Source organism: Chrysemys picta, chromosome 1 (assembly GCF_011386835.1).
Source record: "Chrysemys picta bellii isolate R12L10 chromosome 1, ASM1138683v2, whole genome shotgun sequence".
In the NCBI taxonomy this organism is placed as follows: domain Eukaryota; kingdom Metazoa; phylum Chordata; order Testudines; family Emydidae; genus Chrysemys; species Chrysemys picta.
In genome coordinates, this window is record NC_088791.1 from 322,659,444 (window position 1) to 322,683,848 (window position 24,405).

At 44.0% G+C, this 24,405-nt stretch overlaps 1 protein-coding gene across 4 annotated transcripts in view; it reads left to right on the forward strand.

Annotated features, from left to right (window-relative positions):
• The first annotated feature begins 23,672 nt into the window (after window positions 1–23,672).
• TRPC6 (transient receptor potential cation channel subfamily C member 6) overlaps window positions 23,673–24,405 on the forward strand; it is a 154,132-nt gene continuing 153,399 nt past the window's right edge. For all 4 annotated transcript variants that reach the window (XM_024099579.3, XM_042854714.2, XM_042854722.2 and 1 more), the window contains exon 1: window positions 23,673–24,182. In XM_024099579.3, the coding sequence (XP_023955347.1) occupies window positions 24,040–24,182 (143 nt within the window). In that variant the 5' untranslated portion in view covers window positions 23,673–24,039. The remainder of the gene's footprint in view (window positions 24,183–24,405) is intronic.

Here is a 24,405-nt window from a genome sequence, read left to right on the forward strand (position 1 = left end):
ATTATTGTTTTGTTTAATATGTGTTTTTATCCACTCCACATTAATCCCACTATCCAGTAATAAACTGAATACCCCAGATCCCTTTTGCATTATTCTTGGATACAGATGCTCTACAGAATCCTGTTACACACCCACATCTGCTGTAGGGGAATCAAAGTTGGGCCCTAGGCACACATTTGTATTGAAAAGAAAATGAGATTTACTATTTACTGTATTAATTCACTTTTAGTTCCTTTTATTTCTTTGCTCAGCACTGTTTACAAGCACATTAGTATGGCATGTGGACACTCATTGCAAAACATAAAACAAATTAAGCTAAACTGGATTGATATTGTAGTCTTGCTAACTCTTGTTTCCAAATAAGTATATGAATAAGGTCTATTTTTAAAAAAAAACTTTCTTTATTGGCTTTGTAGTTGGCATGTGAAAATGGTAAAGAATCACAAACAAAGTAGCTTTCGTCTAACACTGCTCAAAGATATTTATTAGAATGATGAAAACAAGAATATACCTAAAAATACTCTCTGCTTTACCACAGACCTTCTGCCTTGAACCTTCCCCAAGGTGATGTGTTTGGTCTTGATTTGTTTTTCTAATTTGTCTAAAGACTCCCGCAAACCCTGGAGCAAATTTCCTTTTTGTTACAGACGTGTGGGCTAATGGGGTGTGATAAACAATATGCAGTGTATGGGGCTTGAAAAAGTTGACACTGCCCTGCCTTGGCCATCTGATTGAGCACACAAGCATACTTTATTGACACCTGATCTAAGTTTCACCAGGTGGTTACTGTGGGGTGGCCTAAAATACCATGGTGAGGGCTGTATGATGAATTGTGCTGTGTGATGAAATCTGCTTGAAACCCAAGAAAGGCATGTGGTCTCCCTCCCACACGTTCCAGAACAGGGTCTGTTTTCATTGACACTGTAGGTGGTTTGGACAGGGATTGGGGACAATACTATGGTGTATTTGTATGGAGTTCATAAAAGGAAAACTTCTAAAAGGGCTTCTAATTAAATGATATTTTCATTTACCACTGATCTGTTTCATATTTTAAATGTTTTCTAGATTGAAATTTGTTTTTCATAGGACTTAGAATCATAGAATATTAGGGTTGAAAGAGACCTCAGGAAGTCATTGAGCCCTATCCCTGCTCAAAGCAGGACCAACACGAACTAAATCAGCCCAGCCAGGACTTTGTCAAGCCAGGCCTTAAAAACCTCTAAGGATGGAGATTCCATCACCTCTCTAGGTAACCCATTGCAGTGCTTCACCACCCTCCTAGTGAAATAGCGTTTCCTAATATCCAACTTAGCATTGAGTATATTCTTTGTCCCATAGTTTGAAAAGCTGCAGCCTTTCATGTGCCTTAAGTTTGTCACTGGTTACTTTGGCATTTAAACCCTACTAGGCAGGGCCGGCTCTAGCTTTTTTGCTGCCCCAAGCAGCAAAAAAAAGCGCCACCCCCGAGCCCCCCCGCCGAGCGCTGCACCGCCCCCCCCGCCGAGCGCCAGAGCCCGCCCCCCCCCCTTGGGTGCCTGGTGCCTGGAGCCGGCCCTGCTATTAGGGTATCAGAATTGCCCACAGAATGAATAGCAGCAGGAGCAGACTGTGCTGAGACAAACACTCCAACTCTTAAATGACATTGATGTTGCCCACTATGCACTGAAATAAGTTATTTTTTGTGCTAATGGATAAGTAGAAAGTCCATGCTAAGGCAGAGAGCTCCTTTGGCCCATGTTTGGCCATGGATTTCATACAATATTGTTATGAACAGTTAGGATTTATCATTCCCAAAGTAGTCACCACAAAGTTATTTGGAGCTCTGAGGCAACAAAGCGAGAGATGGAGAGCTCAGATCTTTCTACCACTTGATCTAAAAGTATATTATTACCAGTATATGGCTTATGACATGCAGTTGAGCCATTTTGATTCTATTCCATGGGGCAGTTGAATACATTACTTAATTTTTAAATAAAACCTTTTGTCCTGGATCTCAATGTTCTTTGCAAGCTGTACAGCTGCTGTGCACCATTACTAAAATGCAGTTGCTTGAAATAGAGGGTGACTGCCAAAAGACAGCAGGAAAAAGAGGAAAATCTTGGATCCATACCAGCAGGAAAAACTCCTATTCTTATGAAAAGTGCTACCATTCAAAAGACCTACACTTACATTGATTACCATGTAGTTTACTATCTACCTTGGAAGGTTGAAGGGCAAGTCAGCTTTGATGGCATTATAAATCTGTGGTTCCAGCACATCTACAGCAGGTGTTCCTAACCTAGGACCAAATGACGCCTGTGCAGCTCCATTGAAATAGATTTGTTATAATGAGACTGAGATCTCCATTCCAAATGTGCACCCAAAGGATCCAGTCAATAAAACTACTCTCAGATCTTACATCACCACATAGTTTTGATGCAAAGTAATAATAATTGAGCTTACATTTATACAGTGTTTTTTCATCAATAGATTAAATTCAAGGGGGCAGATATCACCTCTGCCATACTCTCTGGTTATTTCTCCTAGCCCACCAGCACTAGGCTTATGCAGACTGAGCTTCTGCCAGCTAGCCCTCGTCCAATACCCAGTCTCTACCAGACATTGGGAAAGCTGAAAAAGACTTAGCACACATACTGTCTCTGAAATTATAGGAGGATTGTATGTAAGCAGAATGTCATAATGCAAACTGGAATTTGCCCAGGTTCCTGGACAGAGGTGGTCAAATTATTCATCACAAATAAGTTATCCAACATACTTAGCCCTCTGTCCTGTTTACAAATTTATCCCATTTTCTGTGAGTGATGTCATCACTTGCAAGAATTAACAAATTTTAGTTTCCTTCAGCTATTCACTATTCATCATGAGCAGTTGGTCACCTTCTACCTTCCCGCAAGACTCCTGTCATCTTAGCTGCTACCATCCTCAAGCCTAGTGATATCATACATACAGGTTAATATCTAAGGATGAAGACTGAAAGGCACTCTTCCAGGCCTGTGGACAAATTTTCAGAGTCCGCAAGGCAAAACAGGTAAATTGTCTTCTGAGGATTAGGAATTTATCCTCTATGAAGGTAAGTGTGATTAAAAAGAAAATTTATTCCTGTTGGCTCAATAGCTGTGCATGTTTATTATGGAGGTACTTAAAAGGACAATATCAAACTAAAAAAAAAATCATATGTTGTACAAATACACACATTTCTTTACCAGTATTGCTAATGCTCCTCTGAATTTTTATTATTCTCTCATTTTTAACTCTCTAATTCACTTGTCACTAGTTACATTCTTTGCTTACTTTTGTCATTGATTTGGTTTAATACTGATTTGGCAAGAGAAGTGCAGTAGTGCAAGTGGATTTTAACTCTTATTGATACAGTACCGACCCCTGAATCACCTCACAAAAAATATTCTGTGAATAGAGCCCTGTGCGGATACAAATGTATACCCATGGACGCGGATATCCGCGGATAGAAAATTGGTATCTGCTGAACCACAGGGCTCTCCCAGGAACCGCAGTGGCAAAATGAGCAGAACGTGATGTGACATTATTGACATGAACTGTGACCATATAGATCATTGTTGCAACCAAGGTCCTATAGTTGCACCAAATCTTGTACAAAGGAGATTAAGTAAGGTGTCTATAGAAAGGCTGCAGGTTTCAGAGAGGTAGCCATATTAGTCTGCATCAGCAAAAACAACGAGGAGTCCCTGTGGCACCTTAGAGACTAACACATTTACTTGGGCATAAGCTTTCGTGGGCTATAACCCACTTCATCAGATGCATGGAGTAGAAAATACAGTAGGCAGGTATAAATACACAGCACATGAAAAGATGGGAGCTGCCTTCCCGAGTGGGGGGTCAGTGCTAACGAGGCCAATTGAATTAGGGTGGATGTGGTCCATTTCCAACAGTTGACAAGAAAGGGTGAATATCAACAGAGGGAAAATTACTTTTTATAGTGCTAACAAGGCCAATTCAATCATGGTAGAAACAGTTGAAAATAAGGCGTGAGTATCAACAGAGGGAAAATTATTTTTTGTAGTGACCAAGCCACTCCCAGTCTTTATTCAGGCCTAATTTGATGGTGTCAAGTTTGCAAATTAATTCCAGTTCTGCAGTTTTTCTCATTGAAGTCTGTTTTTGAAGTTTTTGTTGTTGAAGAATTGCCACTTTTAAGTCTGTTATTGAGTGTCAAGGGAGTGCTCTCCTACTGGTTTTTGAATGTGATATATGCCATCATGTGCCAGCAATGCCCCTCTGCCATGTACATTGGACAAACTGGGCAGTCTCTACACAAGAATTGTAACATTGAGTGTTTTGTTTTATTTTGCTTGGTAACTTAAATCCTACTTTTTATACTTAATAAAATCATTTTTGCTTATTAATTAACCCAGAGTAAGTAATTAACACCTGGTGGAGAAAACAACTGTGCAAATATCTCTATCAGTGTTATAGAGGGCAGATAATTTATGACAGGTTTCAGAGTAGCAGCCGTGTTAGTCTGTATCCGCAAAAAAAAACAGGAGTACTTGTGGCACCTTAGAGACTAACACATTTATTTGAGCATAAGCTTTCGTGGGCTACAGCCCACTTCTTCGGATGCATAGAATGGAACATTGAGGAGATATATATACACATACAGAAAGCATGAAAAGGTGGGAGTTGTCTAATTTGATGGTGTCAAGTTTGCAAGACAATTTATGAGTTTACCCTGTGTAAGCTTTATATTGAGTAAAAACAGATTCATTTGGGGTTTGGATCCCATTGGGAGCTGGATGTCTGGGTGCTAGAAACAGGAGCACTTGCTAAGTCATTTTCAGTTAAGTCTGCAACTTTGGGGGCGTGGGTCAGACGCTGGGTCTGTGTTACAGCAGATTAGCATATCTGGCTCAATAAGACAGGGTTCTGGCGGCCCAAACTGGCAGAGAAAACAGGCTCAGAGGTAGTCTCAGCACATCAGGTGACAGTCCCAAGGGGGCCTCTGTGACCCAACCCATCACACGTGGGACTACCGCTCCCAGGAGCCAGCGCCCCACATCAGTAGCTCCTCCTGTGTGCCTGTACTGTCACCAGCCCCGCCACCAGGCCTTCCACCCAGCTGCGTCTCCTGTCTGGGATCTGTACAGCCCTGCTGGAGAACAGGACTGTGGGTGGGGCCGAGGTTGGTATAGCTATGAAGGAGGAGCTGCCGGCATAGGGAGCTAGGTCCTGGGAGTGGTGGTCCCACATTCTGCTTCTTTCATCACTGCAGTTCCCAGGAGAGCCCTGTGGTTCAGTGGATACCGATTTTCTATCCGCATCTGCGGGTGTACATTTGTATCTGCACAGGGCTCTACAATTCATTCTTGAAAATGTGTCTTTCTGGTAAGGCGTACCAGCAATAAATGTCTTAATGGTACGGTGTACATGACCATACCAGCTTACTTGCACCAGTGGAGAAGTGTCACCTATTTTGTCTGGGTTATAATAATGAAAAAGTTTTAAGGTCAGAAGTATCCTATTCTTCACGTATGTGCCAGAATGAGATTACAAATGGAAGTGCCTTGAACTTCTTGTGCTAGAGACAGAAAAGTTAATGCACTAGTTTGAGTGCCAAGAGAAATGATATAGAAAAGATATCTTGTACAGCATGTGAATAAGTTGATGATAGGATCCAGAGTTACCGAGAATACTTTATTACTTTGTTTCTTTATGTATGTAAAGGACTGAAGGATGGATACAGTAAAAGTCCGTAGACCTGATTTTGATCTCACTTATGCTAGTATACGATGGTATAACTCCACAGACTTCAATGGAATTACTCTGAATTTCCACTTGTGTTCATGAGAAGAGTCCAATATCTTTGGAGTCCAAAATCCTATTATGTCTACTCTCTTATTGGAAGAATAATAGGGTCAGATCCTTGGAAACTAGATAGATTTAGATGAAACATGCCTTTTTAGTTTCAATTTTAAAAACATACTCCTACTCACTTATAGTATAGAGGACATTTCTCATTATCAGTAATGGGAAAAGGGGGTTGATAAATAGAAGTTTAACTCCTAGCAGCAAGCTCCACGCTCTGGGGTTGGGAACACATGTTTATTCAAAAACTGCTCAATAATTTATAATGGAATTGCAGTGTATTTAATTACAATGTTTCAGTTGCATTGACTTTGATAATGTAGATACAATGCAGCTGGGTGTAGGTGTGCATTTCAAAAGATGTAAAACTAATTGTAGTCAGTTAATTACACTGTGTAAAACAAGTCATGACATTCCAAAGGACTGGGAGTTGCAGAGAATGGGAGGTCAGGAGGAGAATTCATTTCTTGTACAAGCAGCTCTGTAGCTACACCAGAGCAAAACTGGAGTGGTTAAATGGTTTTGTTCAGTTCAATGCCAGCACTGCCTTTCTGCTGCAGAGATTGGCCAGCCAGTCTGCCAACAGCCATGGTATTCAGTGACTTGCATTCCCTCAATGGCATCAGGTATCTTCAGTTGGATCAGAACCATAATTTATGTTGCTAACCTTGCATAGAATGTAACCATGTGTATTTCTCTTGAAATATAAAACCAAGCCAATGTGACCAGTTAACAACATGAGAATATGACATACTGCATACACAGTTTACTCCTGGGGGAAATCTGAGCCACTGAATGTGCGCAGAATTCATGTCCCCCACAGATTTCTTTGCTTCCCTGCAAAAAAATGACTTTCTAACAGGGAAGCAAAGGGAAGCTGCAAGAGCAATCACACCACTCCCTAGCTTCACTGGTATATTGTTTCAGGCACCCGGAGCAGCTGGCATAGAGTTAAATCACTATAGGGCTGGGGACACCCCAGCCAGTGGCTCCTACCCTGAACTGGGATCAGCTGCTAGTCCTGGCTGGGCTGGAGGCAGGAGAGGATGGAACTTCCTCTTCCCCTGGAAGGAGTGACTGGGACTGTGTCAGATCCACCCCCAGAAACCTCTCCCAGCTGCAGGAAGCTCAACATGCTCCCCTGCTTCCTGCCCCCATTGCTCCTCAGCCGTGGGGGGAGGGGTCACTGTATGGAGAGCTGCTCCCCCATCTGCCGAACCCCCATGCATCTGAACGTCCCATACCCAGACACCCCTGCCAAGCCTCACCCCATACACCCAGAACCCCCCTAGCCCTCCATCTACGAACCCCACTCCACTGAACCTCAACCCCTGCATCTGGAGCCCCCTGTACCCAGACCCCCCTACTGCCTCCAGACCCAGAGCCCTGCACCCAGCCAACCCCCCACTGAGCTCCCTGCACTCAAACCCCCAACCTGATGAGCCCCACTCCCCTGAAGCACCCTGAGCCCCTACATCCAGACCCCCATGCCACTGACCCCCAACTAGCTGCACCCAGACCCCCCTACTGAGACCCAACCACCTTCACCTGGAACCCCCCCAACAAGCCTCTGCATCAAGATCCCCCCACACCTAGACCCCCCACTGAGCTGCCTGCACCCAGATTGTCCCACACAGAATTCTCTCACCCCACACCTGGATCCTCCCACACAGAGCCCCTCCACACTTGGATCCTGCCTGGCTGAGCCTGCCTGCCTTCTCCACACCTGGTGCACCTGGCGCAAAGGGGCAGGGCCCCAGAGTGTTTCTGGGGCAGGCCCAGGCCTTGTACTATATCAGGGTCGGGTGCAACCTCACCACTGAGTCCGTGTCCCGGGGATGGGAGGGCTGCAGGGTGATCTCCGACCTTTGTGTAGCCACTGGCCTGCACACCCCACTGCCATGTTGGAACCTCTGCATTTATTTATTGACAAATGAAACTTGCAGAATTTTAAAATATTGTGTGCAGAATTTTTTATTTTTTGGCGCAGAATGCCCTCAGAAGTAAGTTATTTTTTCCTTATCTTTGTAACTGAAAAATTAGTAGTAGAAAAATAGTTTGTTTAAATTAAAAACAGGATCAAGAGTTTAGGAACTACCAGTGCTGATTATTTGAAGCGAAACAGAATGATGTTATGATAGCTTTCTTTGTTTAAATTATTAAATGGACTGACTTACAGTACTATTCTATTGTACAACAGTTTTTATACCATCTTCATCACCATAGTACGTGAGTGATATTCACAGTGATTAAGTGATGTAACTATCACCATCATGCGTGGTTCATTCTCTCCCCAACAGTTGGGGTGGGAACCCAAACTTTCAATTTCTTCACTTGGTGTGTGTAAAATCTCAACCCCGGTATTCCATTAATTGGAAGATGATGGGGGAGTAGACAGCAACTGGTTGTTGATGAAGCTATTGGGTCTTTTTGTTATGATTTAATGTTATTTGAATTTGTAATTAAATAAATTAAACTATTTATAAGGCATAAACAGACATTTCTGTTTTGCCCTAAATACGTCTCTGATCTGTCAATAGCATAAATACATCTCTGATCTGTCAATAGCAGAGAATATGTGCACTTTCAGAATATGTGCTCAGGAACGTGCAAATAGTACAAGTCCCAAAGTAGTTAAATAGTGTAACCTCTAGGAACATTAGTACAGTCTATAAATATTTTTGCTGTTAAAAACAATGAAAATTAGTGTGCATATAAGAGATAGGCACAGCTCTGAAAAAGTTGTCTCATAATGCTCTCCCCCCCCCCACGATTTAAAGATGTATTTGGACTGGAAATACTGCACTGTAGATCTAAAACCTTTCTCTGGAACATACACAAGGATTCTGTTTTAATTTGATTTGCATTTTAAATGTCAAAGGAAACATTACATAGCTACCAATAATGAGTAATTCATTGAGAAATAGCATATGTTTATTATTGTAAACAGAAACAGTCTTTGCCAAGGCCAACGTAATATAAATTTCATTTGATCACTTGGGAGATATGTAAGATGTGTAACAAGCAGTAAATGTCATACTGTGGCAGGCATTTTTGGCTTATCACCCACTGTCCAGGCAGAAGACTCCCTCATCCTAGCTGCTTGCTAGATTCCCTACACATTCACCCTTTTAGCTTAATTTTCTAGTACTAGGGAGCAAACAGAACCTTCAGACAATAATGGCCTGGTTTCAACCCCACGCCTTTGTAAGAGTGTTTTCGCCTTCCACCATCTCTGAGGACAATTTCTACACAGCAGCATACATCCTTAACCCTCTAAAATACATCTTCTTATAAGCTGTCCTTTTCACACAGTTACTGTCAGTTATAGTGAGGGTTGGCAGAATTTGATTTTTATTTTTTATAATTTCTACAGGTCTCAGTATTTATTTTTAAGCTTTTTTTCCCCATTTTCATCTACTTACATTTTCACAGTTGTGGGAAATTATGGGTGGGGCTGCAGAGAATAATTTAATGAAAATCACTAGGATTCAAAAAGTTAAAGATTTATAGCCATTTAAAAAAAACTATCAACATCACATGTAAAAATATAGAGTACCTTATATACTCGATCATAAGCCGGTTCATTTATAAGCCGACAACCCCCCCGCAAGATGGATAAGTAAAAATGGTAAATTTTTGTGACCCATTCATAAGCCAACCCTATGATTCAGGGGTCGGCAAACTTTGGCTCCCGGCCCATCAGGATAAGCCGCTGGTGGGCCGAGATGGTTTGTTTACCTTGAGCATCCGCAGGCACAGAGGTAAACTTAAATAAACAAAATGTCCCGGCCCACCAGCAGCTTACCCTGACAGGCCAGGACAGCAACTGGTGGGGAAATTTTGGAAGGGGGAAGAAGCTGGGGGTCAGGAGAGTAACCCCTGTGACCACCCCCCACATGATCCCTCCCAGTGTAACCCCATCCTGCTCCATCCCAAGCCCAGAACTCCCACACTCTCCCTATCCCATCCCTTCTCACCTTACCTGGGGTGGGCTAAGGGAGGATGTCTCTGGCCTGGCTAGAGCTGCTCCGGCATAATAGAGTCTTATTTTTAGAAATGCTGATTGCCTGTTGCTCCCATTAACTTCAAATGGAGTTTGTGGTGTGTGTGCTTAGCACTTCTGAAAATCAGGCCCTATGTTACAACTGGACCACTGAACCATCTCCACATTTGAGATCGTTTTGAATGAAGTGAAGCAAAACTGTGCACTATCCTGAGGTGGCTTCCTAAGTGAATTTAGTGCTGGCAAAGAGTTCTGGTCTTCATCAGCCCTGGGAGATTGAAGTGTTTATATTCAGAACAAATGCAGAAGAGACAGTAGAAGTGCAAGCTTCTTCACAGTTCTCCAGTAATATATAACTACCCTGATAGGGTTGTCGCCTTTCTAATTGGTGGTAACTGGACCTCCGAGGCCCTGCCCCGCCTCTTTCCCCCAAGGCCCCACCCCCCATCGCTTGCTCCTCTCCTTCCTTCCCCATGTCGCTCACTGGATCATCTCAGGGAGTCTGCCTGCAGGTAGGAGGTGGCCACAGCTAAGCAGGTGCTGGTGCAGGTTAATGACCTGGCACCTCCTCCACCCCATAGTGACCATGCTTTTGGTTCAGGTGCCATTTAGTGTTGCCAGGTACCTGAAAACCGGGCACCTGGCAACCCTAAATGGGACACAGAAGCCAAAAACCGGACTGTCTGGGTAAAATTTGGATTGGTGGCAACCCTATACTCTGACCTCTAGAGGACAGAGGGTCACAATCTTTGATAGAGTAACACGCTTTGTGGATAGGGAGGAAGTGGCAGATGTGGTATATCTCAACTTTAGTAAGGCTTTTGATACTGTCTCGCATGACCTTCTCATATACAAACTAGGGAAATACAACTGAGATGGAGCTACTATAAGGTGGGTGCATAACAGGTTGGAAAACTATTCCCAGAGAATAGTTAACAGTCAAGCTGGAATAGCATATCAACTAGGGTCTTGCAGGGATCAGTTCTGGGTTTGGTTCTGTTCAATATCTTCATCAATGATTTAGACAATGGCATACAGAGTACACTTATAAAGTTTGCAGACGATATGAAGCTGGGAGGGGTTGCAAGTGCTTTGGAGGATAGGATTCAAAATGATCTGGACAAACTGGAGAAATGATCTGAAGTAAATAGAATGAAATTCAATAAGGACAAATGCAAAGTACTCCACTTAGGAAGGAACAATCAATTGCATACATACAAAATGGGAAATGACTGCCTAGGAAGGAGTACTGCGGAAAGGGATCTGGGGGTCATAGTGAAACACAAGCTAAATATGAGTCAACAGTGTAACACTATTGCAAAAAAAAGCAAACATCATTCTGGGATGTATTAGCAGGAGTGTTGTAAGCAAGACACGAGAAGTAATTCTGCTCCACTGTTTAGGCCTCAAATGTAGTATTGTATCACGTTCTGGGTACAACATTACAGGAAAGATGTGGACAAATTGGAGAAAGTCCTGAGAAGAGCAACAAAAATGATTACAGATCTAGAAAATATGACCTATGAGAGAAAATTGAAAAAACTGAGTTTGTTTAGTCTGGAGAGGAGAAGACTGAGAAGGGACATGATAACAGTTTTCAAGTACATAAAAGATTGTTACAAGGAGGAATAAGAAAAATTGTTCTCCTTAACCTCTGAAAATAGGACAAGAAGCAATGGGCTTGGTTTAGGTTGGACATTTGGAAAAACTTCCTAACGGTCAGGGTGGTTAAGCACTGGAATAAATTGCCTAGGGAGGCGGTGGAATCTCCATCATTGGAGATTTTAAAGAGCAGGTTAGACAAACACCTGTCAGGGATGGTCTAGATCAGGGGTCGGCAACCTATGGCACACGTACCAAACACGGCACACGAGCCAATTCTGAGTGGCATGCTGCCTGCCCGGTGAGAGGAGGAGGAGGAGGGGTGGAGGGGCCGGAAAGCACCAAGCTGGAGGAAGAAGTGGGGGAGGGGAGAAGCTTGGCTGCAGCAGGACCAAGCTTCTGCCTCCTGCCCCGGCAGGGGAAAGCGGTGGGAGGGGGGTCCCCGGCCCCCCGCCCCACTCAGCCCCCCCACCCACTGCTCTCCTCTGCGGGGGCAGGAGGCAGAAGCTTGGTCCTGTGGCAGCCAAGTTTCCCTCCTCCCCGGCTTCTTCCCACAGCTTGGTGCATTCCGGCCCCTCTGCCCATCCTCCTCCCTCTCCCTGCCCACGATGGCCCTTGCGAGGGGGAGGGGGAAGAGCGGCAGCGTGCACACAGCTCCGTAGAGCAGGCAGAGAGAGGTAGGGACGGAGCCTGGGGGAAGGGGGTGGAACAGGGCATATCCCTCCCAGCCCCCTGCCATGAGCCGCTCAGGGCAGGGGGCTGGGAGCACCCCCACAAGCTGAGCACCCCAGCCCTCTGCCCTGACCTCCCCACAACACCCAGCCTTCTGCCCTGCACCTTCACACACACCCAGCCCTCTGCCCTGAACCCCCCCAACACCCAGTCTTTTGCCCTGCACTTCCACCCCCCCCCCAGCCCTCTGCCCTGACCGAGTCTTTTGCCCTGCACCTCCACACCCCCCCCCCCAGCCCTCTGCCCTGAGCTCGAGTCGCCACGTTCAGCCCACTGCAGACCTAGGTGAACAGAACCCCAGGCTGGAAGTGGGCTGAGCAGGCTGGCGGCGTAAGATCAGCATTTTAATTTAATTTTAAATGAAGCTTCTTAAACATTTTGAAAACCTTGTTTACTTTACATACAACAATAGTTTAGTTATAGAGAGAGACCTTCTAAAAAACATTACCATGTTTTACCGGCACGCAAAACCTTAAATTAAAGAGAATAAATGAAGACTCGGCACACCACTTCTGAAAGGTTGCCTACCCCTGGTCTAGATGAGTGCAGGGGACTTAGCCATGAGTGCAGGGGACTGAACTAGATGGCCTCTCGAGGTCTCTTCCTGTCCTACAATTCTATGATTGTCTGTCTGTCTATTTAATCTTTCATCTCTCCTCTGTGACTGCCAACAAAGTTGCCATTTTATAGATTCCAAGGCCAGAAGGGATCATTGTGATCATCTAGTCTGACCTCCTGAATAACACGGGTCCTAGAACTTTCCCCAAATAATTCCAATCTTGATTTTAAAATGGCCAGTGATGTAAAATTCACAATGCCCCTTGGTAACTTGTTCCAATGGTTAATTACCCTTATTGTTAAAATTTACACCTTATTTCCAGTCTCAGTTTCTCTAGCTTCAACTTCTAGCTGTTGGATCGTATTATACCTTTTTCTGCTAAATTGAAGAGCCCATTATCAGTATTTGTTCACTGGGTAGGCACTTACAGACTGTAATCAAGTCACCCTTAAACTTCTCATGTGTCCACTGCCCCATAGTTTGGATTAACGGGGTGTGAATAGTTGTGCATATCAAAGTGCTGAGCTATGACCCCTCTTCCTCCCCCACGTGAACACAGTGGACGCAAACTTAAAGATCCCAAGTTCACAAAAATGTAGTGGATTTTAAGCTCACACAAGTAGCATCCAGGAGTTACATCACAGCTCTTTGGCATGTACTGCTATTCACACTCCCTTAGTCAAAACTGTGTGGCAGGGTAAACATCTTTTTTGTTAGACTCAAGGAGCTCCATCTATTTAGCTTATCGCTATAAGGCATGTTTTCAAATCCTTTAATCATTCACATGGCTCGTCTCTGATCATGTTCCAATTTATCAACACCCTTCCTGAATTGTGGACATTAGAACTGGACACAGTGTTCCAGCAGCAATCAAACAAGTGCCAAATACAGAGGTAAAATAACCTATTCCTATTAAAGATTTCCCTGTTTATTCATCCAAGGATTGCATTAGCCCTTTTGGCCATGGCATTGCACTTGGAGCACATGTTCAGCTGATTACCCTACTCAACCCCAAATCTTTTTCAGATTCACTGCTCACCAGGATAGAGTTCCCCATCTTGTAAATATTGGCTACATTCTTTGTTCTTGGATATATACATTTAGCCATATCGAAAACACATATTGTTTACTTGTGCCCTGTTTATCAAGCGATCAAGATCACTTTGTATCAGTGACCTGTCCTCTTCATTATTAACCATGCCCCAAATATTTGTGTTGTCTGCAAACTTTATCAATAATTATTTTTATGTTCTCTTCCAGGTCATTGGTAAAAATGTTAAATAGTGTATGGCCAACAACTGATCCCTGTGAGATGCCACCCGCCTGATGATGGTTCCCTGTTTACAGTTACATTTTCAGACCTATCAGTTAGCCAGTTTTTAATTCACTGAGTGTATGCCATGTTAATTTTGTATTCTGGTTTTTAATCCAAATGTCCTGTGACACTAAGTGAAATGCCTTACAGAAGTCTGTTTCATCAGACTTCTGTAAGGCAAACTTGTAATCTCATCAAAAAAAGATATCAAGTTAGTCTGACAGGTTCTATTTTCCATACTGCCTGCTGATTGACATTAATTATATTACCCTCCTTTAATTCTTTATTAATTGAATCCCGTATCAGCCACTCCATTATCTTACCCAGGACTGATGTTAGACTGACAGGCCTATAATTACCCAAGTCGTCCAATTTACCCTTTTTAAGAATTGGCACATTAGAGTTCTTCCAGTGTTCTTGGAACACTGGGAAGTTCCAGTCTTATTGAAAATCAACATTAGTGGTCCAGTGAGCTCCCCAAACAGCTCTTTTAAAACTCTCAGATGCAAGTTATCCAGGCCTGCTGATTTAAAAATGTCTGACCTTATTAGCTGCTGCTTAACATCCTTATTAGTTGGAATGGAAAGAGCGTCATCATATGATATGACTTCATCATCTGGCTTTTTCCTAAATACAGAACAGAAATATTTATTGAACACTTCCACCTTTTATGCATTGGGGCCCCTTTTTGGTGGCAGTGCAGTGAAACAGATGTCTGGACATTATAAATTGGACAATCAAGTAATTTCACAGATGTTACCAATCAATAGATGATCTACAACTAACTTGAACTGGTGACCTAGAAGTGGAAAGTTTCATATGCCATCACCACTCTCCTGAGCCAACTAGTACTACGCTGAGGCTGTTTGTGATTAGCTGGCAGTAGGGAGTCACAGTGTTGGTGTGCACTTCCCTATTGGACCAGGAGATAATAGATATTCTCACAGTGTATTAGTGTTACAATATGCATTAAAAAAGTTACTATTTTCTTTCAGAGTTGAGCACAATGAACAGAAGCAGATAGTATGGTGAGCTCAGGAGTGAAGACATGAGGATGGAGATCTGTGAAACTGGCTTTAGAATTTCTGGAAACCCTGGTGGGTTTGGACTACACAGGGCATCTAGAAGAGAATATAGGAAACTTGGCATGATAGAGGAGGCTTCAAAAACTAAAGATGGAATAGCTGGGGGAGTGAGGTACAGAGGCCCTGGGTTTTAGGACGAAGCTGAGAAACAGTGGAATGTCAGAGGGAAGCGGAAGCAGATGTCAAAGTGTCAAGGGAGCAGCTGAGAAACATTTCTAGGAGCAATCAAGCAATAGTTGGAGACAGAAGTTTGAAGGGAGTAGCAGAAGACATGGAGAAAATGGTTCCTCAGGGTCTGGTGGAACTCAAAGGCGTAAAAGAAAGTTATTCAGAAAGTAGGACAGCTTTTGGCTGGCTCTGGGTAAGTAAGTGGGAAGGTGCAGAAGTTGAGGACTCAGACTTTAAGGTCACAAGGGCCCCTCATGATCATCTTGTAAGGCCACAGAACCTCACCCATCCAGCTGTATGATTCTTTCCCAGTGAATTGTGGGAGAACTTGTCTGTCTTTCTGGGCACTGAAAAAGGTGGCGTTAAAACAAAAGAAGAGCAGTGAGAAATAGCAGCCTACTGTGGAACTAAGAAAGTGGTCAAAGGAAAGAGTTCATAGAAAATCCTCAAATTGTCTGGAGAGAGACGACAGAGGTTGAGAGATGAAGCACCCTATCACTGTGTGGGGAAAGGGCAGTAGAGCAGAAACAAGAAAAGAACAGCCAAATAATTTTAGAGCCAAGTCTGGAGAAACCAAGGGAATGAAGAGATGGGTTCAGAGTGACCAGGATAGAACAGAAAGAATCAGAGCAGCTTAAAATTCAAAGAAATAAATATCACAGACCTATTGTGTTACTAGCCAACGGTTTTATTACAATAATAAAATGTGAGATTTTAATCAACATGTTTCTCATATGCAGAAGATTTGTATAGTGCTGGGTCTTTATTTTACAGTACAAATGCTAATAAGAATGTTTAATATGAGAGCTGTAAAAAAACCAAAAGGTTAGCAAAACTTGTAAAACTGCTGAAAACAATTAACAACAACCAGAAGGTGGGGAGGTGGCAGGACACACACACTCTTTTGCAGAAAAGTTTGCAAAAATCAGATAAAAATGTCTTATTTTAAGAGTCAAGGAAAAAATGATACCTAGTCCCGGTAAGCCACAGGCTGATTTTCTTTAAAAAAAAAAAAAAAAAAATCCTATGAGAGAGTTGGAATTAGGACAGCTCATGCTACCATAAGTAGTCCTTCCCTGAGTGCATGGCAAAGCGCCATCTCTCTGGTAGGCTAGTGAGGTATACTGTGGTGCCTTGTGGTCTGCCCAGAATAATACTGCCAGTTCTCAGATATTTTCATAGTGTGGATTGCCTTTTAATAGATTCTCATGAATCATTTCTCTTCTCTCCACTATCTGGCAGGGCCGCCCGTGGGGGGGGGGGGGGGGGCAAGTGGGGCAATTTGCCCCGGGCCCCACAGGGGCCCCCACGAGAGTTTTTTGGGGCCCCTGGAGCAGGGTCCTTCACTTGCTCCGGGGCCCCCGGAAAACTCTCGCGGAGCCTGGGCCCCCGGAGCTTCTTCTGCTCCGGGTCTTCGGTGGCAGTTCAGCGGCGGGGGGGTCCTTCCGCTCCGGGACCCGCCGCCGAAGTGCCCTGAAGACCCGCGGCAGGGGTCCTTCCACCCCAGGACCCGCCACCGAAGTGCCGGGTCTTCTGCGGCAATTCGGCACCGGGGGCCCCCTGCCGCTGAAGTCCCCAGGCCCCCTGAATCCTCTGGGAGGCCCTGCTATCTGGTGAGCCACCTCTTCCCAGGTGCAAAAGCATATCATCCCTGTGGTAATGATAGCAATCGATTACATGGAAAAGACTGTAAAAAACATGTTTAATATTAGTTTTCCATGTAATCGATTGCTATCATTATTGTACGGGGAGACTTTGGCAAACCAGTAAAGTGCCTAAAACCACGATGGCTTATTGTTAAAGCAGCCTAGTCAGCAAGCTGTAAATTGGCCATTCAGCAAATTCAGCTTGACTAAGGCAGGAGGGGAGGGGGTTTTGGGGTGCCACAGAAGGAGCAGCTTGACCCCATGTCCTTCCTGATAAGAATTGTGTTGAAGTTGCTGATACATGCTTTTTAAAAGAGCAGGAATATCTATTGGGGTCTCAGAGCTGCAGACTCTGGAAAAACCCACACCTGGTTAATCAATAATCAGAAGGAGCCTCTTGCTTGAAACTGCTTACTTGACAAGTTTTCTTTAAGGGACACGTCATTCATTGTATTACTAATGAGGGGGGAAAATCTTGAGATAGGTGGGACTCGTTTGGGGACTGGACTCTCCCTCTGGATACATCTTGTGTTCCCCAGCAGCAGACGGGCTGCCACTGTGCCACTCGAAAGCCACACTCAGCTTTGGTAATTATTAAGGGTTGGGGGTGTTTTACTAATCCTGTTGCGGACATGTGTAAGTGCTTGAGACTAGTAAAGTTTCGCTTTAAGTGAAAGCACTCTTGTGTTGTCCTGTTTGTGCCAGCCATCTATCGGTCGGATGGCCGTGTCTCCCCGATTTATTTCCTGACACCTCCTTGCACAGAGTAAAGTTACCAAGAGCTTTGGGTTGAAAGAACCGCGGGTAACAGAATTACCACAGGGATGATATGCTTTTGCACCTGGGAAGAAGAAGCCAGCCCTCTATGGAGCAGCTGCAAGTGCTCTCTAGACCCACCAGCTTTCTATCTGTTGAAGCAGTATCTTTTATTAAGGCTCCAGTGAACATCTGTTGGTCTGTTCTTCTAATTCCAAAGCTGAAACTTTATTTACCATTTGTAATAATCATTTTTCATCCTTAACTCAGAGAAAATGAGGTATTTTATTTCTAGCAATGTCCAATTTAGCCTAAAAGACTGAATCTTAGACCTTAAATTGCTTGAAACTATATTTGCTAATGAAAATGTAGGCATAACAGCTGGCTGTGCACTTGCAGAAATCCTATCTGCTCATTGAATAATGCCTTAAGAGTGTAGAGGGGATTATACAATGGATGATCTGCTTGTATTCTCCATAAAATCTGCAGATGCCATGGGTGTTTTTAAGGATTTGTCTAAAGAACTGCCATTCTTGTCCTTCCCTCTTGGCTTTGGAAGCTTTATAAGAATTACAAGAATGGGGAACATGCCTCCTTGAGCTAATAAAAAATTAGATGTTCAAAACAGGAAAAAGTTAACTACAACCCCCAAGAGAAACTTCTAGGGGTCAAAGCAGCTCTGGGCCACTCTTTTCCCATTTTGCCAACAGAAGACAGTAGAGCTCGCTTTACTTTCTAAGGCTTCAAGCCATAGGGTTTACACTAGTAACTTAGGAAAATATGTGGATGTGTGTCCATGCCTATATCTATGTGTATCTATACGTGGGTTTTATCTTGGTATGTTTAATTACTGTATTTGTGTATGCACAAGTAATACATACATTAAATTAGTTTACATATGTATTACTTGTGCATACACAAATACAGTAATTAATGCTCAAGCTGGTATCAGTTAAGTCTTTAAGGGAACTCCTATAACACTGAACCTGGCTGTTTTTGCTGCCGTCAATACATAGCAGAAGGGTTAGGCTGCTGTTAGAAAAAGGAGCAGATGCAGGGTGGGGGCAGGGAAGGTAGCGGAGAAGCAGAATAAAAAGGAAAAGGTTTAAAAATCAGCCAAGAGGCTCATTAGCTCCAGAGGCAGTAGTAGTAATAGTTGCAGAGCCAGGAGTCTATTTCCCTATTCTCCCCTCCTTGCAAGTGGGGCCTTCATAGAGGTGGGCGGATTTAGAGGCTCAGCATAAGAATGGCCAAACTGGGTCAGACGAATTGTTCATCTAGCCCAATATCCTGTCTTCTGACAATGACCAATAGCAGGTGCTTCAGAGGGAATGAATAGAACAGGCAATCGCTGAGTGATCCATCCCCTGTCGTCCATTCCCAGCTTCTGGCAAACAGAGGCTAGGGATGCTCAGAGCGGGAGGTTGCATCCCTGAACATCTTGGCTAATAGCCATTGATGGACCTATCTTTCATGAACTTATCTAGTTCTTTTTGAACCCTCTTTTAGTTTTGGCCTTCACAACATCACCTGGCAATGAGTTCCACACGTTCAATGTGCATTGTGTGTGACAAAGTACTTCCTTATGTTTGTTTTAAACCTGCTGCCTATTAATTTAATTGGGTGACCCCAGCTTCTTGTGTTATGTGAATGGGTAAATAACACTTTCTTATTCACTTTATCCACACCAGTCACAATTTTATAGACCTCTATCATATTCCCTCTTAGTGTCTCCTTTCCAGCCCCAGTCTTTTTAATTTCTCCTCATACGGAAACTGTTCCACACCCTTCATCATTTGTGTTGCCCTTCTTTGTACCTTTTCCAGTTCTAATACCTTTTTTGAGATGGGGTGACCAGAGTTGCATGAAATATTCAAGATATGGGCGTACCATGGATTTATATGGTGGCAATATGATATGTTCTCTCAGGAGCAGATGCTGTGCTCTTCCTTCTCCAGCAATCCGCAGCTGGGAAAAGAGGGAGGCAGCGTGGTCTCAGGGCCTTTGCCTAGGCAACCCCAGCAACAGTTTTCTTAGCACCTGATCCAAAGCCCATTTAAATTCACTGAAGTACTACCATTGACGTCAATGAACTTTGGAGCAGGTTCTATATCTACTTTCGTCTCTCACAGGTCAGCAGCTGGGAGAAGGCCAGTCTCAATGGCTCAGATGTCAAATACTACAGCAATGAGACACGTATAAGTACCTAGTAGTTAGATAGCAGGGGCAGCTGCATCCTGTCTTCATTTTGGAAGTAATTGCAAAGACTTCAAGCACTTAATAAAGAGGTCTATTTTTCAGAATATAACCAAGAGAGGTAAGGGTGGATATCCAGGACATAAAAAACTACTAATCACATTTTCCAGATAAGAAATGCTGATACAGCGCTGATGATGTGACTTTGGGAGAGGGGTGAGGGGGGATTTTATTAGAATATACTTATTTTATACTCCAGATTCACAAATTATCAAATCTGGTTATGAATTTTCCTTTCTAAAAGATACACCCAGTATCGCTTCAAGAACACTTGAAAGGAGCTGTTTCTTAAATATGCTACAGGATTTTGCAGGATAATTTGGGATTAATTTAAATGTACAAACTACTGCCATAAACTAAGTGTATCACAAGGATTGTGTTAGTGTCCTCATGGAAATTGAATAGAAATATATTGTGACTGGATCTTGCTAAATGTTGTGCTGTATTTTGCATCTTAAATTAAATTACTACAATCATTTTGCTAAACTACAGTGCCATGGCAGCATATAAATAATTACAGTATCATTTTTTTCTCCCCAGTGTGAGGAAAGTTAAAGGACTGGAAAAATATCTTGTGGTGAAACAAATGAACAACAGAGTTTGTAGCAGAATGTGTATCAGTACTGCATTTCTAGGTAAAAGAGTAAGAGTTTGCTTTGCCTCCCATGTAAGACAGTGGAACTAATTGTGGTAATGATTTCAAAGGGATCAGGAATGGATGCTAGACAATGACCCACAAACTTTTAAGCATGTGCATAATGCTAATATGAGAAGAATTTTAGCATACTTTTTAGATAATCTTAACTTGATGTAAATGTTTGAAACTAAAATCTATTTCTATACTGAGTTTTTTTCCCGTTTTATTTGCATAATGCAGGCCCCATGGATCTGTTTACTGTTTACTGTAGTTACACGTGCTGAGCTGCTGACCTATATATGCATTAAAAAAATTAATCACGATTAATCGCATTGTTAAACAATAGAATACCAACTGAAATTTATTAAATATTTTGGATGTTTTTCTACATTTTCAAATATATTGATTTCAATTATAGAATACAAAGTGTACTGTACTCACTTTATAATATTTTTATTATAAATATTTGCAGTGTAAAAATGACAAACAAAAGAAATAGTATTTTTCAATTCACCTTATACAAGTACTGTAGTACAATTTCTTTATTGTGAAAGTGCGACTTACAAATATAGATTTTTTTCGTTACATAACTGCACTCAAACAAAACAATATAAAACTTTAGAGCCTACAAGTCCACTCAGTCCTACTTCTTGTTCAGCCAACCACTAAGAGATACAAGTTTGTTCACATTTATGGGAGATAATACTGCCCACTTCTTAATTACGCCACCTGAAAGTGACAACAGGCATTCACATGGCACCTTTGTAGGTGGCATTGCAAGATATTTACGTGCCAGATACACTAAAGATTCATATGCCTCTTCATGCTTCAGATATCATTCCAGAGGACGTTTCCATGTTGATGACGCTTGTTAAAAAATAATGCATTAATTAAATTTATGACTGAACTCCTTGGGGGAGAATTGTATGTCTCCTGCTCTGCTTTACCTGCATTCTGCAATATATTTCATGTTATGGCAGTCTCGGATGATGACCCAGCACATGTTGTTCATTTTAAGAACACTTTCACTGCAAATCTGACAAAATGCAAAGAAGATACCAATGTGAAATTTCTAAAGATAGCTACAGCACTCAACCCAAAATTTAAGAATCTGAAGTGCCTTCCAAAATCTGAGAGGGGTGTGGTGTGGAGCATGCTTTCAGAAGTCTTAGAAGAGCAGCACTCTGATGCGGAAACTACAGAACCCAAACCACGAAAAAAGAAAATCAACCTTTTGCTGGTGGCATTTAACTCAGACGATGAAAATGAGCATAAGAACATACGAATGGCCATACTGGGTCAGACCAAAGGTCAATCCATGCTGCTTTGGACTGTTATCGAGCAGAACCTGTCATCAGCATGGACGCATGTCCTCTGGAATGGTGGCTGAAGCATCAAGGGACATATGAATCTTTAGTGCATCTGACACGTAAGTATCTTGCGATGCCGGCTACAACAGTGCCAGCAAAGGCCTGGTCTCATTTTCAGATGCCATTGTAAACAATCTCCCGTAAAGGTAAACAAACTTTTTGTCTGAGCGATTGGCTGAACAAGAAGTAGGACTGAGTGGACTTGTAGGCTTTAAACTTTTACATTGTTTTATTTTTGAATGCAGGTTTTTTGTACATAATTCTACATTTATAAATTCAACTTTCACGATAAAGGGATTGCACTACAGTAATTAGTATTTTTCAATTCACCTAATACATTTTTGTTTTTTACAGTGCAAATATTTGTAATAAAATAAATATTCTATTGTTGTTTAACAGCATGATTAATCTCACAATTAATTTTTAATCGCTTGACAGCCTATATATATATAAATTTCTTTTACAAGGGAGTGTGAATGGAGTCTTTATTTTTTTTAAACAATTAACTAAGTGAATTTTTCAATTTTATTTTTAAAAGGCAGATTAATTATCCTTGCTCCTTTATCCAGTTCTTCACATTCATGTCTGTGACCGTGGGGGGTTGTTTGCCAGTTTACAGACTGGCACTAAACAACTGACCTTGGTGACTTATTTATGAAATTCTCAAAGAGGTAGAGAGCCTCACAGGAACTCCAACGCTACTGCCCAAAGGCAGTGTAGTTAGTACAGCATAGGGGCATGTACAAACGGGGTGGAGGAGTGGGAGAGGGGACAAGCCAGGGTACTGGTCCTCCCCAATAATCAGGGAGGTGAGTGAGGTGACCGAACTTATCCGGCCCCAGGGTGGAGAGTGAGCTCCTTCGCCCCTGGGGCTGCGGCAGGGTTACAGAGCTCCTCTGGGCCAGGGCAGGGAGAGTGAGCGCCTCCCGCCCAGGGCCCAGGAATTTAAATTGATTGCTTTTGGAGTAACATGTTAAACATACACATATTATACACATTAAATCTGAATAAATGTATCCTCAAGTACTTGGCTGTGGCAGGGTCACAGATCTCCTCCAGCCCATGGCCAGGGTGGGGACAGAGAGTGAGCTCCTCTGGCCCTGGGACTATGAGAGGAAGAGAGAACAAAAGGTCCCCTGGGCCTAGAGGGGACTGGCTCTCCCCAACCCAGCCCCAGGGCAGGAGGAGCTCTGTCACAGCCTCCCCCCCACCCCCCAGCCAAGTACTTGTGGATACCTTTATTCAGATGGCTCCATGGCACATCGATTTTCGTTGAAATGGGCATATACTGCTGTTTATTTCTGTGCTGCATATGATGTATGGGCATGCGTTGGTATGGCATAATAAGTAGTCACATTTAAATTCCTGCGCACTGCCCATAGCAGAATATTAGTTTTATAGGCAAATCACCCAGGGAACAATATCAAAGGAGAAGGGAGGGCTCCACTCCCAGCCGGGGACTGTAGACCCAGGGAGCAGGTAGTTTATAGAGGGAGGCTGATGTGCATTTCCAGACTTCCCAGCTCCAGTGACTCGGGGCACTTGCCCGTAGGGAGCAGCTCTAGGGAGGACACAGCTCAGGATGGGGCTGCGCAAACTTTTACTCACGTCTGATCGCTCCAAACGCCGGGCAGTGACGACTGGGGAGGAGGATGTTGCCGATTGACATAGTAACTCCGCTCGCTCGCTCCTCTCAGCCAGTGTGGCTGGGAGCTGCTGGCGGCCGCGGTGGTGGCTGCTGGACCCGTGCCTGGCTGTGGGCGTGGAGGGAGTCCGGGGCGCTGCTGCCCTCCTGCCGCTGACTGCAGACGCCGGGCAGCCCGAGTGTTTCTTCTGCGGGCCCCATGGCGGTCCGGGAGCGGCCCTGAAGGAGCCCGGTGCCCCAGCCTGGCCGCCCCAAGGCAGCGGAGCAGCTGAGCGGTCAGTGCCTCCCGGGCGCGGGACGCATCGCTGACGGGGAGTGTCAGGCTGGGAGAGCCGGCGCTGCCTGTGGGGGCGCCCGGGTCTCTGCGGCTCCTCTGCCCCTCCAAGCTCCGGCGCGAAGCTCAGAGACCTCCGGGAACAGCATGAGCCGCGGCCAGCCCTACGCGCCGCGGCCGGGCAGCTCCCCGGCCAGGCCGGGCCGGAGGACGGAGAGCCAGGACTATCTGCTCCTGGCCTCGGGGTTGTGCGAGGAGAACCCCCTGCCGCCCTACGCCTACTACCCCGTGTGAGTGAGTCCTGCGCGGGAACGCGGCTCGGCGGGGGCCGGGGGTCGCCCTAGGGCAGAGCGGTAGCAGGAGGGGGAAGCCTCCCCAGGGCGGCAGGAATGGGGCTGCGGGGCGGGCTGCAGCATCCCCTCTGGCCCCAGGATGGGCTGGGAGCCGGGAGTTTCCAGCAGTGCCCCAGAGAGGGCAGAGGTAGCTCCTGCCCCACCGCAGCGAGGGGCAGGT